This window comes from Orbicella faveolata, unplaced genomic scaffold, assembly GCF_042242905.1.
Source record: "Orbicella faveolata isolate gen_17 unplaced genomic scaffold, um_ofav_v1 contig_13, whole genome shotgun sequence".
In the NCBI taxonomy this organism is placed as follows: Eukaryota; Metazoa; Cnidaria; class Anthozoa; order Scleractinia; family Merulinidae; genus Orbicella; species Orbicella faveolata.
The window spans coordinates 15,247,501-15,267,849 of NW_028301540.1; the positions used below are offsets into that span (position 1 = coordinate 15,247,501).

Genomic DNA, 20,349 nt, shown 5'->3' on the forward strand with positions numbered 1-20,349 from the left:
CTTTAGACATTCACCTTTTTCAAGGACTATTCAACGGCCTTATGCACCCAAGGGTACTTTAGAGGATTGAGATTGAGTTATTCATGGGCAATAACGTAATATTAATGGTCCGTTGTTTGTCCGGACCACATATAAAAAGCTTGTCAAGATGGAGGGAGGGGGTGTACACAAATTACAAAATACTCAAAACTGTATGGAAGGTTGCATCAAATATTCAAGACATGGATGTTTCAATAAAATTCAAGGAGAATTTCCAGGACTTTTGAAAGAGAAAACCTGTTTTATTATTTTTTTTTTTAGTGAAAGGCTCTGCAAGTCATGTGAAAACCATGTAAACTACTATTACATCTGTAGGTGGATAGTTAAATTGAATTGTTCCAACCTGGATGAGCTTCAGCTAATTTAGACCACAGTTTCGGCAAAGTGCAACAAGTTTGATTATTAACAGAAGTTTAAACGCTACTTACTGTGACTTTCAATAACATGCGAACTCTAAAATTTAAAGCTCAACCGAGAAATACATTTTTTGACTACTGCTGCGTGCGAGGTAATCAAATCGTTGAGCACAGTTCAGACGATGAAACAGTGTTCGGCAGTAGTTGGAAGCTGGCAGGAGCTGCCGAACATTTGATTAATGGTAGCGAAAAACGCATTTGTCGGTTGAGCTTTGAATTTTAGAGTCCACATGTTATTGAAAGGCGCAGTAAACATATGTCAAACAATAGGTCCTTACGGTTGAAACTGATGCAAGTCACCTTGATTTGATTGCTTCTGTGAAAGTGATGAAGGTGTTCCCATGTGAATCAGACAGAGTGCACACCTAGGAAGAGGTTTACGGCAGCCAGGACAAGCCATAATCTACAACAAAGCATAGCACATTGACTGTGAGAGTGGCATCATTGTCAATGACTTTCTCACAAGACAAAGATAAATGATAACTGTAATAAAGTAATGATAAAAGTGGTGTGTTTGTCATCAAACACAAATTAAAACACAAATTTTTTGGTAGATAATCCATGTTATCAGTAACTCTTTGACAACAATCAAGGCCTACTTTTTTACCTTTGTTCTGTTTGATGGGTTGCAGTATTGTGCAAGTTTTCTTGGTCTTGTACCTGATTAAAAGCAAAGTACCATCAAATAGTTCCAGCACCATATCAAAATCCCTTGAAAGGTTACATTTTAATATTACAGCTAATAACGTACTGCCAAAGTATGCACGTGAAACAGTGCTTTATTGTTTTATTTTATTTTTTAAAAATTTATTTGTAAAAGATTAATATTTTACAACATAACATCATGCAACACCATTTTAAATGCAACCTATGTTGCTACAGATTATTTCCCAGAGTTCCCTCAGAGAGCCCCAGTTCCAAGGAGTTGAAAGTTCTTTTTGCTTTTCAGGGGTCCTTTGCCTATCACTAAAATTTTTGGAACTTTTTTCCTGCATCCCAATTTGTGACCAAAATCAAGACCCTATTTAGGGGTGGTGAATGGTCCTTCAAAAACTCTGGGTCTTGTAAAATTTTAGTCGAATTTCATGGGTCTCGCAGAAAAATGTCAAAAAGTCTTGGGCTATCTCTGACCAAAATGGCTGAAAAACCATACCATACCTTTCCAAACCCCACCTCAGCACCGTAACTTGCACATTTCAACAACTAGTGAAAATTTGGGCAGACAGTCTTGGTTTCTCTACATGTCCATACATTGGAATGATGGCACAAATTCTTGATAAAGTCCTCAAGTTCACAAGAGGAATATTCTGGCGTAAGATATATCTGATGTTGAAGATGTAAACAGATTGAGATACACATTCAGATAAATCAACACTCACCTGTTGATAGCATGTTAGTGAGGATAGAATTTCCACAAAAGTTACATGATACAAACACCTGTTGAGGAGGTTTTTGGGATGGATCCTTTTGGTTATAATGGATATCAAACAATGACCTGAAAAATACAGGTTATTATTTACTTATCAAAAAACACCAAAGAAACCAAATTTTCCCTTATGTTAAAACACATATTACATGTTATTCTTTTCTCCTTTTTCCTTGTTTTCTTTTTATTCACCTGCTGCCAATATAGCACTTAAACTGTAAGGGGAGCAAATGAAAACCAACTGGTAAATTTAGCTTGGCAGTTCAAACTTTAATTTCAATATAGATAGACTCAATTTTATGTGGCATAACAAGATGTAAAATTATGTAATATTTCTATCGAGCTACAGGGACACTCATGAAAGTTTGGGAGGCTCTCAAATGCTGTGGAAACACTGGGCTACAGCTTGTGTTCCCATTGTATTTCTCATTCTCCCAAACTTCAAATACTAACCCATATTTGGTAGAGTCAATCTGGAAACAAATTATATTGAAGCAACAATGTTGAGAAGAAATAAAACTACCAAATGAATACCACAGGTTTACTAGCAGTCACAGTTGACTAGTTACAGTAACTGGTTAACAAAATGTAGCAGTCAGAACAGAACTTGCTAATTCATACTACGGCGAGTTTAGTCCTATAGCAGGAAGAAAATGTCAACTGCTCATTCAATATTCTTGCCTAAATGGAAAATACCTTTGATGCCAAAGTCTCCACATGTCCAGCAAATTTCTATAACTAAAATTAATATTTTGATATTACGATGAGACATTGATTCTTAGCTCCTAGAATAGTGCATTACAGTTGAAACCTGCTATTTTAAACTGTCACTGGGGAAACAAAAAATAGTTTTAAATAGCCAATAGTAAATGATTGACTGACGAGGGCAAATCAAGAGGAAATGATTTTGAGTTCAAAATAAGGGGGAATTCGAAATTACTGGAAAATTCTAATTATTAGCAAGGTCCAACTGTACTTTCTACATGTATGTTTCTTTTAGAAGTCTTTCCTGTAGCTTCTACTATTCCAATACCTAGCTTCTGAGTTTGTTCAAAAGACAAGTAAACATAGAATTATGGCAAGGTTCTTCCGGCAAAGTCATACAATACAGTGGAACCTCGATTTAACGAAGTTGCTGGGGACCGGCCAAATTAGTTCGTTACATCGAGGGTTTGTTATATCGAAAACCTCAATATAATGAATTTGAGGGGAAAGGACCAAAATGATCGTTTTATCGAGGTCATAGTTAACTTCTGTCACGTAATTCAATGCAATTTTCGTCACCCAGAAGTGCCGCGTTTTGAGTGGCTTTCAGTATCAATTATTTTCACTTTTGAGCAGACGTGCAGCTTTTGTTTACAAAAGAACGACACTTTCAGAGTAGCGATTTAAAAATGTTGCAACATAGAGGATATACAGAAAATTGTCTATGTAAACAAGGAAACATTGTAATTCGTTATATCGAGGTAGATTTTACGTTTGGGCTTCCGGATTATGTTCGTTATATCAAAGAATTCGTTATATCGAGGTTCGTTATGTTGAGGTTCTATTCCATACATTTTATTGTAACTTTGGCCGGGACATAGAATATCGTTCGTTATATCGAGGATTTCGTTAAACAAAGGTTCGTTAAATCGAGGTTCCACTGTACAAGAAAAAACAAAGAATAAGGAAACAAAACCACTGTCATATTTCACCAAGGTAACTCATATGACTTCATTCACATACAGTACCTGACATTATTGTGTGGTTCCAGGAAATATCCATACCCACCCCAAGGAGGGTCATTGGAAATTCCAAGGGGGAGGAGTGGCTCAAAAACCAAAGTTTTAAAAGAAAGTATGAACTGAAACTGGAATTTGCAGAGGGATGGGGGGAGGGGATCTCAAATAAAAAAAACCCTTGTGGATGGAATATGGATATTTTTTTCTGGAACAACATATTGCTTCACTACCAATAACTGTCGAATCCTTAGAGTCAGGGGGGGAGGGGTCATGACATTCAGGTGGAATTGTACCTTTAAAACAAGATTGAGTGACTTTACAACATTACTTTTTCAGATTGATCAGTTATTTTGGAGGAAACTAGTCTTACTTTTCTATCCAAGATAAAACTCTTGCATCTTTTGAAACTTCACTGGAGATGTGAGGAACACAGTTGACTATGACTAAACTGGCTGTCTGAACATCGGTTGTCTGTAAATAAAACACGTGCAGTATGTATGGGTTATCCAACATGCATGAGCTCAAGATGGCTGGATATCGGCCAAGTTCTTTTCTGTTTGTTGATGGACCAAGACACAGTTGAGGTTCATAACCATGCAAAAATGTGCAAGGCCAATATCCAGCCATCTTGAGCGAACAAGTCTGGTCAATAAAGGATCTATTGCACGGCACAAAGAACCAACTCATTTTGTGGGACACAGTCCTAAGTGGGCAAGATAGTCCCATCTTGTGGTTGAATGGACACTTTAATAAATGGCGGTGTTATTTGAATAGTAGTAATTCTACATCCCAAGCCTCAAATTCATGTGAAAAATCATCTGTCTGGAAACACAAACATGAGGCTTAGGCTGTATAAAGTATTGTTATTAATATTTAGGTGCCATTTATGAAAAGTATCTATTGGCAGCTTGACTCTGAACAACAGTTGCTCAGAGTGAAGCTTCCAGTAGGCACTTTAAAATATCAAAATCCAGGAGATCACTGATTTTACCATCTTGACCCTTGAAAATAGTTACTACTTTCAAGGGTCAAGGGTCCTGGATTTTGATTTTTTTTAAAGTTGGCATCTTTGTTGAAGTAATGTAAATTTAAGGTACTTAATTGCCACAAACGCTGATCTCTATATAAAGTTAAGTAGTATGTGCAGGATATTTATTACCTCAATGAAAGTAAACTATGATTTTCTTGTATAAGGGAGCAATTAGCATTAATTTCATTATTGCTCTACTCATAGTGCACTGCCTAGATAGAAAATTATTAAAAGAGATAAGAAACGAAATGAATATGTTTACCTTATTTACATACTTCTCAAGCAAGTTAATTCCATCAGATGAAATTCCTAGTAAAAAAGTAAAGACGGAAATAATTTAATTAAAACAACTGCCATTGAAAGAACTGTTAAAAAATAAGCAAGGAATAGTCTCACTGGACTTCATGGGTAGTGTTAGTGGTTCTGATAGTCTTTGTGGATATTATTAACAAATCAACTGTGGTTTAGCATTGTCTGTACTCTCAGCAACAATGATATGCGTCATCACAATGGTCAAACACAATACCAGCGTCAAAGACAATATCAACACACAATATCAATGTCAAAGAAAATGTTTTCTTCAGAGCGTGACCAAGGGCACGACACACTGATGCAAGCAGTGTTGTCTGGACTCTTATTGACAATGGCAAATTAGCCAATCAGATTGCGAAATTAGTAGCGATTGTGGTAAAATATATTTTCTCTCAGTACTGGTAATCTCTACATACTCTGTCACAAATCCTAGGCTTGTTTGACTGAAAGGCATTTGCCTTCACTTTTTTTCTACGTACATGTAATGTGAAGTCATTGATCTGTGCATACACCAAAAATTTAGAATTTTCTCCGAAAGTTCTATACAAAACTGGACTCTGCCTGAACTGTTACGTGAAAAGTCTATAATAACATTGTTGCCTGGGAATACCGCTTGTAAGCACCACAATTCTTTATGCCAAATGTTTTACAAATTGCGAACCACAAAGAAACGTGATCATCACCTGTTAGGAGGATGCCATCTAAATCACCAGCATTACTCAACTTTGTGGACAAATTTTCAAGGAATTGAAGCAACTGAAATATTCAATAGCCAGTAAGAATAACTGTTAAATTTTCCAACAGAATGCAGATCCATTATCAAAATATGTTACTGAAAAAGGTCTAGCAGCAAGGACATACAGTAACAAGTAGATTGTCTCTTTTACAAATGAAGGAGGTAAAACACTTGCCAAAGAAATTCCAATAATTGTTCATTTATGGTCTTTATAACAGTAGCTTAAGAAAGTTGTTATTTGCTGAATGTTTTTTGGCACAGATAAGCTTCAGCCTTAACTTGGAACATTACGACTGGAAATAAAATGGTTTCTGTGGTGTGCAACAATTTTTTTGATCAGCTCAAGTGTTTTTTTAAGTATCAACTAAGTATAGCTGTTTGACAGAAGTTGTGACATTTTAGTCGCAGTTCTATTCTCCAGCCCTGTGCTGGTCCAAGTTTTTGACTTCTACAATGCTATCCACTTATTTATCTGTTGCTGATATCTAGGTGATTGCATGAAGCCAGGCTATTGTTCATTACAAGCTTAACTTACCTTATTGTCAGGAAGGTATTTGCATGCAAAAGCTACTCTGTCCTCAATTTCCATTCCTTCCTCAGCCTTAATGAAAATATATGCTGTATTTAATAATTTGCAACCACCACTGACTTAAAACACAATAATGACACTGATTGTTGGGCAAATCTACTCAAAGGTAAGTGTCTTTCCAGCAAGTTCTTTGGCATGAATTTTGAAATTCAGACACTGAGGATTGCTCTTGCAACAGTTTAATTATGATTTCAGGTTTTCCTATAAGTATGTATATATTAGGTTTTTTTATCTCACCTTTTTTTTATCCTTTAGTCTTGCAGTGATGGGTATATTCCTTTGCAGCCCCCCCCCCCCTCCCCTATGTATGCAGATGTATGCAGATGCTGATACTATATCCTTATTTGTGCAGAATGTGGTGCCCATAAGTTTTGATGTAATTGAATCATTATGGATGATATCATAAGAAAATAACTTACAGAAGACAGGCAGTAACTCACTCACCAAAATGCTCTCAAAGTGATCAGATTCTGTGGTTAGAAAAGCAAATGCTGATCTAAGGTAAGGGTTCTCCATCTACAATATAAATAGATCAACTTAAACTTACAGCTTAGACAAGATCATGAGACTGCTTCATGCTTATTTTTTAACACCTTTGATGTGCACATAAAAATTGGAGAACCTACATCAGGTGTTTTGAAACTACAGCTCCTCACAATGATAGTTGATGAACTATTGACGTTCATTTGGCAAAACCTGAGCTGTTTATCCGTAAACCAACCGTAAGCATTTTGTCAGTTGAACCACAATTAGCAATTTCTCAGGTGACTGTTGGATGACAGATTTCTCTAGGAACTGTTCTTCACTTTTATCCTTCATTGGTCTACCATAGCCTATAATCCTGGGTTCCAAAACGGACATAGCAAGAAGTGACTACAAAGATTTTTATTCCCACTAGTACCCACCCAGATTTAAAGTCAGGCCACCCTAGTGGTTAATGATGCAGCATGCACTGTTGAGTTTTGAATGCATGTGTGAGCTTGGTAAGCTTGGAAGAAGGGTGAGAGTTGCTTTAGGCAATAACCAAGACTTTTTAGAATCTTTGGTGCTATCACACCTCCCAAGCATGTGAATACATGCGTGATGTTGGTAAGCATGGAAGAAGGGTGAGAGTTGCTTGAGGCGATAACCAAGAGTGATTCTAGACTGTTTAGTGCTATCACACCTCCAAAGTGTATCCATAACTCAGTAATACTTATGTGCCATTGTTTTAGAACAGTGTGTGTTCACCCTTCACTCCTACACAGTAACATATTAAGCAAAATGTGACTTGAGCATGTGCTAGTTATTGTCAGCATGCATCCACAAACAAAGACACCAAATTAACCAATCAGAGCATGCATTTTACTTAAGTTATGGTTTTAACAGTTTGCAGTGGAAGGAGAAACTTGAATGGAATGATTCATACCGATGTGGTAAACATTAGACAACCAAACCACACACCCTAATGCTTGAAAAAGAGAATTAATTATGTCAAACCTACTTAACATGTACCGGTATGTTACATTAATTTCTATGTGATAACCACTGACATCACTGAATGGAATATGCAATAATTATGTACAATGCTGTCATGACCACATGCATTTCTTACAATACAAAACACATGTCTTCAACTTTCAGGTGTGTGTATATGCACATTGTATGCTCAGTTATCTGTGCAGCTTTCTGAAAAACTGCTATACCATTACTACTTTCAAGCAAAGTGATTTGGCAGCCTAAAAATTTTTAAAAATTAAATAAGCATTTTTTAGAGACATCCAGTAATCAGCTAATGTTGTAATGATTACCCCACCTGACCACACAATGACCTGCACATATCTCGCCAGAGAGTCTTCTTTTCTTCTGTATAACCTGACAGTGCCATGGCAACCACATTCAGTGTTGTACCTGATGAGACAAAATAAAGGATCAGACACTGAATGGTTGTGTAAAAGTAAATTGGTAAAAAAAAGTTATATTACATACAGCAGAATCCTGAATTTTTGAACCACCAAGGGGAATGGAAATTGGTTGGAAAGTCAGGAGACTTGACAACTTTAGAGTACATTCATCCTCAGAGACCCAGGAGCAGTCAGTGGGAGTGAGGGAAAGTCAAAACAACAGGAAAAACTTTGGAAAGAGAGAGTTGTGCCAATGTTTTTCCATTGTTTGGACTTTCCCTCTCCCCTACTGATTGCCCCTGGGTGTCCAAGGATTGGGTAAATCTATATTATTAAGACTTTTTTGTCAAGGGAACGACATTGGTTCAAATAATTGGGAGGTTTGAAAAGTTGACAGCTGGAAAATCAGAATTCCACTGTATGAAAGGGTAGTGAAGCCTTTTTAGCCTAGCTGCGTCATAGGTCTTGGTGCTTAACAGCTCTGAATTCTTAAGAATAAAACAGCTAAGAGAACAGTTACTCAGGGATACACAGGATGCAAGCCTAGTCCATCACAGGTTTCTCCCTAGCATTCTGTCAGGCTTCCCAAACTTTTTGCTGGTACCTGATTATACATACTCCTTGGTGGGCAAAGGAACTTTGATGTGTAGTGTCATGCAGAAGAACACAACATAGTGACCTTGAACTGCTAAATTTGGAGCATGTTGCATCCTTCAAAAAAGGGACCTTTGTAAAACCTCAAATTCAACAAGACTAGAATGGGAAGGAATAGAAAAGAACAAGCTGAAGTCTCTTGGTTTGGTATGTAACATTTGACTGGTTTTAACAAACTTAATGTGTGTTGTGGTTTGTAACTAAAGAGACCCAGTCATGCTGAAATTCTGTCTAAACAAAGGCAGTCTCCCTGAAGCATGAAAGATTACCAACTGCAGAAGTAAACCAACACCTCACCTTTACCTCCCGTATTTTTATTCGCTTTTTGTGAGCTCAGTATTTCAATAGCTTCTCGGATCTTGTTGTTGAAAAGTGCCACCGCTGCAGCTCTCTCATGCTGTTCAGCTGCCTGCAGCCTGTTTAAAACAAACACACCACAAAAACAAAAGATCAGTATGTTCTCAATTAATTTTGAAAACCACATTGGCGATAATGACATTACATTGCTACAGACTACATGCATTTCTTGAAACACAAAAAGCATGTCTTAATCTTTATTTCAATTTTAATTTATGAAAGCTGCGTATTTTTCTTACATTGGTGATACATACAGTCAATATTGTCTGGCTGTCCATTTTCTTACATCTAAATACTGGCAACTGTTTGCTTAACTATGTCTTAAAGGAACTATGCCACGGTTTGTGCATCTTGAAAAGTTTAGCATAAAATTGTTAAGTTTGTCGTTTGTAATCCATGTCAATCGTCTCCATCCTTAAACATCCTTGTTTCTTTATGGTTTATTATTATCTCTATAGTATTTTTCTATCTTAGTAAACTATTGTTTGCAGGTTTTCTTCAATTTAAAGGTAATTTAGAATGTGGCTAAATTAAGTCAAAATACCATGACCATGCTCCTTTAACACTGTATGAAGAATCTAAACATGGTTTGGTTATGAAAAGAACAGTGATTATATAGAAGGACTTAAATTTTTACAAGCACTTCACAGTGAAGCCAAACTCTGCTTTTAGTGAGCTTCATGTGATATATTTTATTACTGTGTGTTTTCCTTGTCTGAACTTACTCATTGAGATATTCCGTCAGAGGGACACCAGTACTTTTAAAATCCCATCCACAGAGAGAAAGAGCCAGCCTTCTACAATTGCAAGAAGTAACAACAATCTTTATCAATTCTATTTATCAATGACACAAGCTACTTAGAATTTGTTTTTGAAAGTCTGGGACCCAAGGTTCAAACTACAAATTAGCTGCAAGAGGCTTGCCTGCAGTCAAATGCTTCAGGAGGCTTACATGCTGATGCACTTTACATCAGAGCACTTACTACCGGTAGGCCAGTAACAGTGTCACACTAACTACACTGTATTTTCCCCCAAACAAGTTTGACAGGACACTTAAAAAACGTTTTTGTAAGCTAGTTTAAATCTTACCTCTCATCACTAAAATACACCGGGGCTACAAGACGCTGTTCTTGATACAGGTCAGCTTTGCTTCGAGCACAAACAGCTGTCAAACAATAACAAAAAAGTAAAAATACATACTCTCGCGACAATTCATAATTGGAAGTTAAGCAGGATAATAGTTACATAATAATAATTTAACTAATCTTCCATAATGAAAACATTTTATATGTGGCTAAATTCTATTACAAAGTGAACCTTACCCCTTAAGGATATGTGTCCTGTGGTGTGGCCCATCAGGGTTTTCAATTTGCAGATCCATTATTGCTTATTACTTCAATCAATCAATCAATCGATCGATCGCTATTGTGTACAGTAGTTGCAGATTCATATCCCCTTCCCTCCCTCTTTGGTTTGGTTGGTTCTTAAGAAAATAACTAACTGCTAAAGAGGACTTATTTTCCAGTGTGCCGCTGCTGGTCGGCTGCCACTTGCAGTGGTTGTAGATACCTCTTCTCGGTGTATTGCATCAGGCATGCTCATTGATTAGCATGCAATGGGTTTAATCAACCTGCACACAACTGGTACTAAGGGCATACATACCTCCAGCACTGTTTTCTCCTCCCATAATAGACTTGATGCCATCATATTTAAGGCTTTTAGATTTATCTGGAAAACAACAACAACAACAAAAACAAAGCAAATCAGGTAACCAGTCAGCAACATAAAAAGGGAAAAACAAGTTTGGACTATGATTGTGATGCATGAACTGAACTGTATGTTTCTATTGCAGAGAAACATAGAAATGCTTCTTAAGAGTAAGTGTTTAAGGCAAAACAAAGGGTATCGTGCATTTTTTCAAAGAAGTCCTTTTTGGGAGATTGTGAAACAGGCTTTTAAACACATTTCTTATTCCCTGCGATAACCACCCCATAAATGTTTTTTGTAATTTACTTTCAAACACCAATGTGCAAGAATACTTTTGAATCAAAAACAATCAATACTAATAGAAACAAAGTACTAAACATACCTTGTTCCCTCAGGAACTTTACACCTGAACAACTGTTAAGGCTTGATGATGTAAGTTTTTTTTAGAACTAAATTGTCAGGTAAAATAACCAAAATTGTGGGCATTACTGCCTTTGTCAGGATTAAAGAAACTGGCACAGTTCAGTTCGTTATTTGCAGTCGTACATACAAACTACTTGCAGATGTCATAATGTGTGTGCACATGCATGCAGGTCGATTGGAAAATCAAATTGTGGCAAGAGTTGAAGAGGTGCTGCTTCTCCGTATGCTCTCACAAGACTTTTAGTTTACCACTGTCACCACTGCCATTGACAAAGTAACTGGATTTGAAAACTTTTTTGCCCAATTCCTTCCTTAGGGAGTACGTAAATTCTTTCCATCATTTCTACTATACTATCCTATCCTATAAGCCCTTACTTTGAAATGTTCCTCCCTCTGGGTTTTCTCCACCATTTTGTCAGGTTTCCCTAACAGTTTGGTACCAGTAGCGAGGCACTGTGACAGTAACAATGCCAAACTGACAATCGTCAGTGGGCATGCAGATCCAGAGACAAATATACCCTTCAACCACTAGGCCAGTACAATCCCACTAATTTATCTTGGCAGGGTCCGAAATTAACTTTTTTCGGCAGGCACCAACTGGTGACTGAAATTTCTTTTTCAATCGCCAAATGGAAAAATGTGGTCGCCAAAAAGTGTCAATAAAATTTTTCCTTTGCAGCGAAACACAAACCAAAATTTTTGGTTGCCACAGGCTTGCCGGCAAAATATTTGCAATCGATGTAATCAGGAATCAAACCAGTGCTGAAATCATCTTTTGACCACTTTGACAGATCTACATTTCCACCTTTTGACGCCCAGAGAATATCTAAATCTTCATCTAATTTCTTCGCGGATGTTCCGTCTCCACCTTGTAATAAATTACGGAAAGATTTCAGAACATCTTTGGACACCACATCGCCTGGATAAATATTCATGGCGAAAGAACGCACGTGGTGTCTTGCGCCCGCAATACGTATGTTATGGGAAACCGCTGAAAAAGCATGGCATCGAAGCTTCGCACTGATCGTCACTGTGAGATGTTGTGGTAGATTTATAATAACAGGAAAATCGGTTTATACTTCAAAAGCAGCGGAAAGGTAAAAAGGAAGTGACCAATTGGCGGATGGCTTTGAATTTTATTTTAATCGATTTGGCTGAAAATCAAAGTTATTGTTTGTGTAATTACCGTGGCATGAAATAGTTAATCGCCCACTGGCGACCAGTTGTGAAATTCTGGTCGCCAGTGCAAAATTTTTAGTCGCATTGGTGACCAGGAAAGCGCAATTTCGTACCCTGCTTGGGTGACAGGAACTTGAACTCCTCCCTGACTCAAACAAAAGCCAACTTCCCTAGGATTTGATCCCATTTTTTCAGCCATTTACTATCACTTTACTTGAACTCACGACCTCACGACCTCAAAAAGATAATATACCCTGATGTCTCAATTCTGTTCTAAAAACATTTCCCAGTGGTTAGTTAAAAAACAGTAACAATATTGACCAACAGTTGAAAAACACTTTTAGCATGTTTTTAGAATTCAAGTTAAAATGAAAAATAAAAAAGTGAGAAGGTCTGAAAATGTGCATGCAAGATTGAACATGACTCTTGCCCTGCTAGGTTGAACCCCAGTATTTTTTTGGTTTTTGTTTCCTACGCAGTTCAAGTTAACTATATATTCAGATGATATGATTCTAAGCAAGTTCAAAGTGTAATTGGAAGTTAACAGTGTCCTCAGTCAGCACACGTCAGACTGCACCATGTTTGATTTGTTTCTATTTTTTTTGAAAAGGATACGGCAAATCCATGACCACAACTTAACAAGCTTGGGATCAGCTGTTATTCTTGCTATGTCTTCTTCCTGTAAATTGATATATATAGGTTTAGCCAAGATTTAGATAAGTAAGGGAGGGAGCTCGTCATGCAACTACATGTATAATTTTGGAGTAAAAACTTGTGTGATGGGGCCAACAAAGCATGTCTACATGTATGGCGCGTTTTCAGGGTCAAAATTAAAAGCTAACTTTTCCACCTTTTCTTACCTGCTAAGTTAAATGTCTGTCATTTCCTGTCTTTGAAATTAGACAGTACGCATCTCTTTTGACCTCCGAAACAATACATTCCGTGTTTCCTGAATACTAAAATGATAACATACGGCATATTTTGACCTTTGAACAAAATTCTCTGCGTTTCCTGACTTCTCTTGAATTTTAAGTCCGGCAAGTTCTGACTTTCAATGTAATTAGTTACCAAATGTCATAATACTTAGTTTAAACATCTCAACTTAACATCCCATACTGACACCTGACAAGCAATTTAGCTCATAATGAAATCTCGTCGCTGAGCCGACATTTTGATTTGCAAAATTTGTAAATGTGCATTTTCTGACTTCTCGATTCTACCAGGTGTCTTTTCTATGCAAGCCTGGATCCCATAATGCCAACCTAGTGCCAGGACCCATGGGGGTTTTCCCGGGGATTTATAAATGGCGTCGACGGCACAAGAGCAATTCTTGAGCAGTCTTCGCCACACATTATTCGACCTTGCAAGGAGACTTCAACAGGACACAGTAAAGATGTGGCTGATTATGTTCTATTCCGATTGGAATAAATTTCTCGCCATTTGGTTTGACTTGCTGACAACAAGCAGGTGTTTGATACAGTTCGACCCTCACTTGCCACTGTGACGCGAATGTTGTCGGAGGCAGGGCGGAATTAGTATCATTCCTCCCCAGCAGTAGCAGACCAGCCCAGAACAGTTGGGCGTACTAGGTTCGAGATTCCACAGGAGCAGCCGCAATATCTTGCAGATTATGAAATCAACTTACCTGACATGTCCAGAGCCCTCGGTGTGAGTGAGAGTACCATAAAAAGATGTATGCGAGAGTACAATATCTCCATTACCGACAAGAGGAGAGCCATTAGTGATAATGACCTTGATAACATTGTAAGATCCTTTCATAGGGATTTTCCAAAAGCGGGATATCGGAGGGTCCAATCGCAGCTAGTGTTGTGCAATATAAATGTGCCCCAGCTGAGAGTCAGAGAATGCTTGCAAAGAACAGATCCGGAGGGAGTTGCAATGAGATGGCTATTCCTTACACCAAGAGCTGTGTACTGTGTTAGTGGGCCACTTGCACTATGGCACATAGACGGGAATCATAAATTGATCAGGTGAACCTTATTTGTAATTGATTATACATAAAATTTATTCAGATTTATTGCGCCTAGTTTTCTAATACAGGTGGTTGTTGGTTAGTCTCCTTTCCAACGCTCTCTCCAAAGAAGCATTGTGTGACACCCAAAAAATGGCTACGAAGGAGACTAATTGTTGGTAGTAAGGACAGAATCCATGAAAGGACAGCAAAGTATGGACTCATGTATTTTTCAATTTCAGATGGAAGATTGTAGTGCATGGTGGAGTTGATGGATACTCAAGACTTCCTGTATATCTTAGGGCTGGAACAAAGAATACCGCAGCTACTGTTCTTGGCCTTTTCCAACAAGCAGTGGCAGAATATGGACTCCCATCAAGGAATGTTTAATAAACCCTTGTAAAATAAAGTGTACCGTAGCCTCCAGCAAAATCACTTTTCAGTCATCAAATTGTATTATCAGAAGCATATCACCTAGAAGCGTTTAACTTCCCTTATCTGTTTTAAACTATGCTGCCGATGTTTCCCAACCAATGAAAATCACTCTTCCAATTTTTGCTCATATAAGGAAATTCTGCATAGCGCGCTCTTCGCGAACTCCTCGCATGAATCTCTTGCAAAACAAACCTGTTCAAAATGGCGTCTAAAGGGAAGAAGTTCTCGGGCATGATGATAAAGAAGATTTGCGTCAAGGGAAAAGCATTAAGAGAGGAGGTTGTACTTGATAATGTAAATTTTAGAGTCCTGGAAAAATCAATCTGAGTCCCAGAAAAGTCCTGGAAATTTTTTTCTGGAAAGGGTGTGATCCCTGTAGGAAGCTTTAAAATCTTCCCAGACCCCCCCCCCCCCCCCTCCCCCTGCTATGCTAGGTACCCTGCAGCAGGAATTAAACTCCTTGTAAGAATTTGGTTACTAAATATGGCTGAACCTCCTTGAGTAACTTAAAAAGAGGCAATGTCAGCTTTTTTCAGGCTTTGTTTATTTCTATTTGAATGTGGGTGTTGTGATGACAGCATCTATAAGTGCCTGCTAGAATACCTGAAATAAAATTCCTGAAGCCCTTAACATTCAATTTTTCATGTGGGAGTATACCCTCAGACCACCCTTCTTTGAACCCTGTAAATACGCTCAAACCTTCACTAATGACCATACAACTCCTTTTCGTCAAACAGTCAAGGCAATTCAGCTATGATTTAGGGGCTCTGATCCTTGTCTATTTTTATGTCTTAACTGGTGCAGTGTCAAAACTGCTTATACTGGCGAAAAATCATCAATGTTTTTCAGACTGCAATGATTTTACTTTTTAATTTTCATGGGGGGTCATGACAGACATTTAGGGGTACACAGGGGGTAGGAAAAACAATTCTGATGAAGAGGTACTTTTTATCAAATCCCACCAGCTGTCCCCCTCCCCACCCCATAAAAAATGAACAGTCCCTAATGAGCGATGTTTCTTTCAAAATAACAAAAATAAATTGCAGTGACTGGAATAAATAAATAAATGAATACATGAATAAATAATGGAAAATTGATAATAATATTGTAGAAGTAGGGTATGGTTTGTTTCAACAATCACTAAGTTAAGGGCAACCAATGTAAGTGGCAAAAAATAACATTACAAATCCAAGATTAATGTGCTGCATGTATCCATTTTGTAGACAAGTGTGATAAAGATGATTTTGGTCTTGCTCAACTTGCTTGAATGTATTTAAAGTAAAGGGCCTACTAATGAGTTTGCCTCAGTCATTGTCATTGACAATGTCAATGTTAAACTGATGAGAGTTAGAGATTTCTCTTCACCTAGTGTTTAGTTGTTGTATGTAACTTGTATTTGCTCGGTGTGTCCATTCCTGGGTTCTCAGTACATGTGAGGGGCCCTCATGTGAGGCCATGTAAAGGGAAATTGGGCTCAATGGAAAGGCCTAGTTGAAGTACATGAAAAGAATGTTTCGGACAAATAATAGACCTCATACTATTTACAGTGGTCGTAACTTAAATTGCAGATGGGAGATGAAAAAAACACTGACTTGTATCTACTTGAAAATAGTAATTTAATTACAAAGTATGTTTTTTAAACTCAACACCAGGTGGGTTGACAGTCATGTGTAAATTCACATAAAACACTTATTTAGTGATTTAAGCTTATGTAGAGTCTCCCACTACCGCCAACATTCAAAGGAAAACAAGTGTACAGAAGTGGGAGATCAAAAATGACTGAACAATAACATCCAAGAGTAGTAAATTTTTGATTGAGACAGCAATTCAAGACAGGCAGAAACATGTAATGAATATGTAAATGCAGGGTAAATGAGATGATGTCTCAGTTTAGTAGACCAGTTAGTATCCAAAGCAGGATCCAAAACCCTTGAGCATCGGCCAAACAAATGGATGGCATACGTACTACAACAAGAAATTAACAAGAAAACAGTCATTAAGATATAAAGGGAACAAGCCGAGCCACAAAAATATTCACTTATCGTGATGAAACAAGGGTAAAAATCACACAATCATGGCGTGAACATATGACAAATCACGGGAAAAGCCACATTTTCAAGTCCGATTTTCTTGAAGTTCGACTATCCCGCAAAAATAATCCACAATACCGATCACTGTTATCCAGCAAACGAAGGCGTGTGTGCTAAACAAACATTTTCAGCATAGCATGATTTCCATTGACTAGTTTTGATGCAAAAAATGCTTACCTGCAATTGAGACTTGGCAAGTAACTGGCCTAGGTATTACACTGGCAGCTCCTAGAAAAGGTTCGTTTGATTCTCATGATGAGTGCAGAAATCGGTCCAGAAACAACAACCTTCTCTCAACTTGCAACGAAATGTGTCTGCCATTGCTGTCCGGGTGTAGTCTATGGTTGGCGAAATGGTGCAAAATTCACAAAGTTTATATTCATTCACATTCAACAACTAAATTTATATTCAAGAAATATACTAATTCACATTTAATGACGTATTTCGTATTCACGAATATATTTACTCACATTTACGGGATGTATTCATTCACATTCAACGGTTTATATTCATTCACATTCACAATCGAAATATTGGTTCAACATGGTGCAATACTCATTCAACATTTTTTGCGCACCGCCTTCACGCATCATTAGGTCCCAGCTCACGCTCTATAATTTCTGAACGCAATATGGCACACGAAGGAAGCCTTACTATATGAAGGGGTAGAACAAAGACCAAAGACCCCAAACATATGCTACATTGGCAGGAACTTTCGATCTCCTACAAGCGTGCGAACGGGAATGGAACACCGCGGAAGTAGGATTGAGAGAGAACATCCAAATAAGGCTCGAGTGTAGCTCTCCAGCAATTACAACCTTTCGTCAGTATCATAGGGCAGCACTGAATGAAATACTGGGAAATATATTTCTTTTGCATGGAGAATGGATACGACTGTGACGACTCATCAAACTGCACAAACCTTACAGTGTATTCTGTGACCAGCCCTGAGGTCTTCTGAACTCGATATTCAATGTCGGAGGTAGTTCTTGGGGAGCAGAGATGGCGCAGTGGTGACCCTCGCCTCCCACCAGTTTGACCCGGCGATGAGTTTGTGGTTGGTTCTCGCCTTGCTCGAGGGTTTTATCCGGGTTCTCCGGTTTTCCTCCCCCCACGAAAAAACAGCATCTCCAAATCCCAATTCGACCAGGATAGAGGGTCTGAATGAAAACCCGCTCCTCCTCTCTAAATATTTTAATTCTAATTTTTATTTTCCTTCTGCAACAAAGATTGTCGGGTTTCACGTGGACAAAGCTCAAATGCTTCTTGTTTCAAGGTGGACATTGAAACATCGTATTGTGGAGTACGGGCTTCTCGATGATTTCGCATGAGCAACTAGACTATCTCGTAGAACGTTTAAATTTCATGATGAGTGATCAATCAACGGGATGGAAGAGGGAGAGTATTGGCCATGTTGACCCTGGAGACTCTGGAATCAGCTGGGCTGTCGTAAGACACCCTCACATTTTCACTCCTATGATCACTTCGCAACCCTGATGGCCACTCAAACCTTTGCGTCACTGAGGGAAACAAATCTAGGACAATGCTATTTTTTTTTACATAGTTTTAGGAGTACCTTGTTAAAGATTAAAGGTTAATTAAAGGAAAATCATCAATACCCCCACGCTTGACAGTAACCAGGCTATGGTGTCCATCAATATGCCACAAGCTATTTGGAGCAGCCACAGAATACGCTCTCCTAGAAATTATGACAGCCCAGCGGATTCTAGAGTTTCCAGGGTCAACGCGGTCAATACTCTCCCTGATTCCTTCCTGTTGAACTCTGAGACCTGTAATGATCGAAGATGTCCGGTCACCAAGGAATACCCGAGCAAAGTCCCATGATCACTCATAAAACGTTGTACGAGATTATCTACTTGCTCATCTGAAATCATCGAGCAGTCTGTTATCTCCTCTAGCCCATGTAATGTTTATGTTCAGTTGTGTATGTTTGGGGTCGTTTGTCTTTGTTCTACCCCTTCATATAATAAGGCTTCCTTCGTCCGCCATATTGCGTTCAGAAATTGTAGAGCGTGAGCTGGGACCTAATGATGCGCGAAGGCGGTGCGCAGAAAATGTTGAATGAATATTGCACTGTGTTAAACCAATATTTCAATCGTGAATGTGAATGAATATAAACCGTTGAATGTGAATGAATACATCACGTAAATGTGAGTAAATATATTTGTGAATACGAAATACGTCGTTAAATGTGAATTAGTATATCTCTTGAATATAAATTTAGTTGCTGAATGTGAATAAATATATTCATGAATAATAATAACAACATTAAATGTGAATGAATATAAACTTTGTGAATTTTGCACCATTTCGCCAACCATAGTAGTCCACACGTATATGACATATCCACGCGAGAGCCCTTGCTCCATATTAGGAAGTTATATTTGATTGGTTCGGAATAATCGGCAGCATTGAACCAGAGTTAAACGCTTCTAGGTGATATGCTTCTGGTGTTATTGTAGGCTCCAGGTCTACACGGAAAAGACGCCTGGTAGAATCAAGAAGTCAGAAAACACGCATTTGCAAATTTTGCAAATCAGAATGTCGGCTCAGCAGCGAGATTACATTATGAACTAAATTGCTTGTCAGGTGCCAGCATGGGATGTTTAGTTGAGATGTTTAAACTAAGTAATATGGTATTTGGTGATTAATTACATTGAAAGTCAGAACATGCCAGACTTAAAATTCGAGAGAAGTCAGGAAATGCAGAGAATTTTGTTCAAAGGTCAAAATATGCCGGATGTTATCATTATAGTACTCAGGAAACACGGAATGTATTGTTTCGGAGGTCAAAAGAGATGCGTACTGTCTAATTTCAAAGGCAGGAAATGACAGGCATTTTACTTAGCAGGTAAGAAAAGGTGGAAAAGTTGGTTTTCAATTTTGACCCTGAAAACGTGCCATATGCATGTGTAGATGTAGAATGTAGCAGTTCTTGACAAACACAGTTCTAACCCCTTGAAAATCTTATGGTTGCAGAGACATCCCTTAGGATACAGCAGATAGTAAAAGAACCCCACTAGCACAACTATATTGACAACATGACCAATCTATTGTTTTGTCAAACACCTAACCTGCCTTGCACACTGAAGCCCATGTTCCTCCTTCTCGGGGAGGAACGTAGACCGGACTTGATACTGTGCCACAAATTGAGCCTAAATTTTTGCGGGAGTTTAATTTTGCAGATCAGCCATATTTCAGTATTTTGCAGGGACTAAATTTTGCAATATTATTGTGAAAGACTGAGCTTTTTGAGCTGGGTATCAATTTTTGCGATCTTGAGAAAGTCACATGTGGCTGAAAGCACCTTTGGACAATCCTCTTCTGTAAACTTTTTAGTAGCTACACCTGTAGTG

General features: G+C 38.1%; 1 protein-coding gene, 1 long non-coding RNA gene and 1 pseudogene across 5 annotated transcripts in view; 1 reads left to right on the plus strand and 2 right to left on the minus strand.

Annotated features, from left to right (window-relative positions):
- The window catches only part of LOC110050413 (GATOR2 complex protein MIOS-like), a 40,743-nt gene that overhangs the window by 4,178 nt on the left and 16,216 nt on the right, over positions 1–20,349 (minus strand). For 2 of the 4 annotated variants that reach the window (XR_016206011.1, XR_016206010.1), the window contains exons 19-34: positions 13,091–13,154; positions 11,256–11,279; positions 10,829–10,894; positions 10,256–10,331; positions 9,892–9,963; positions 9,107–9,225; positions 8,068–8,162; positions 6,717–6,788; positions 6,219–6,284; positions 5,631–5,703; positions 4,898–4,944; positions 3,976–4,076; positions 2,578–2,619; positions 1,835–1,950; positions 1,063–1,115; positions 734–858 (exon numbers count right to left, since the gene is read on the minus strand). Coding sequence is in view for 2 of the 4 variants with exons in the window: in XM_089284764.1 (XP_089140890.1) it covers positions 756–858; positions 1,063–1,115; positions 1,835–1,950; positions 2,578–2,619; positions 3,976–4,076; positions 4,898–4,944; positions 5,631–5,703; positions 6,219–6,284; positions 6,717–6,788; positions 8,068–8,162; positions 9,107–9,225; positions 9,892–9,963; positions 10,256–10,331; positions 10,829–10,894; positions 11,256–11,279; positions 13,091–13,154 (1,189 nt within the window). In the remaining 2 variants the exon portion in view is untranslated. The remainder of the gene's footprint in view (positions 1–733; positions 859–1,062; positions 1,116–1,834; positions 1,951–2,577; positions 2,620–3,975; positions 4,077–4,897; positions 4,945–5,630; positions 5,704–6,218; positions 6,285–6,716; positions 6,789–8,067; positions 8,163–9,106; positions 9,226–9,891; positions 9,964–10,255; positions 10,332–10,828; positions 10,895–11,255; positions 11,280–13,090; positions 13,155–20,349) is intronic. The other 2 variants (XM_089284764.1, XM_089284765.1) reach the window with 1 other exon arrangement.
- Positions 13,765–14,476, plus strand: LOC149115212 (uncharacterized; annotated as a pseudogene).
- LOC149115213 (uncharacterized) lies at positions 15,405–19,058 on the minus strand. The gene is made up of 2 exons (XR_016206012.1): positions 17,150–19,058; positions 15,405–16,847 (listed from the first exon to the last, which is right to left on the minus strand). It is a non-coding gene; the product is annotated as an uncharacterized LOC149115213 (long non-coding RNA).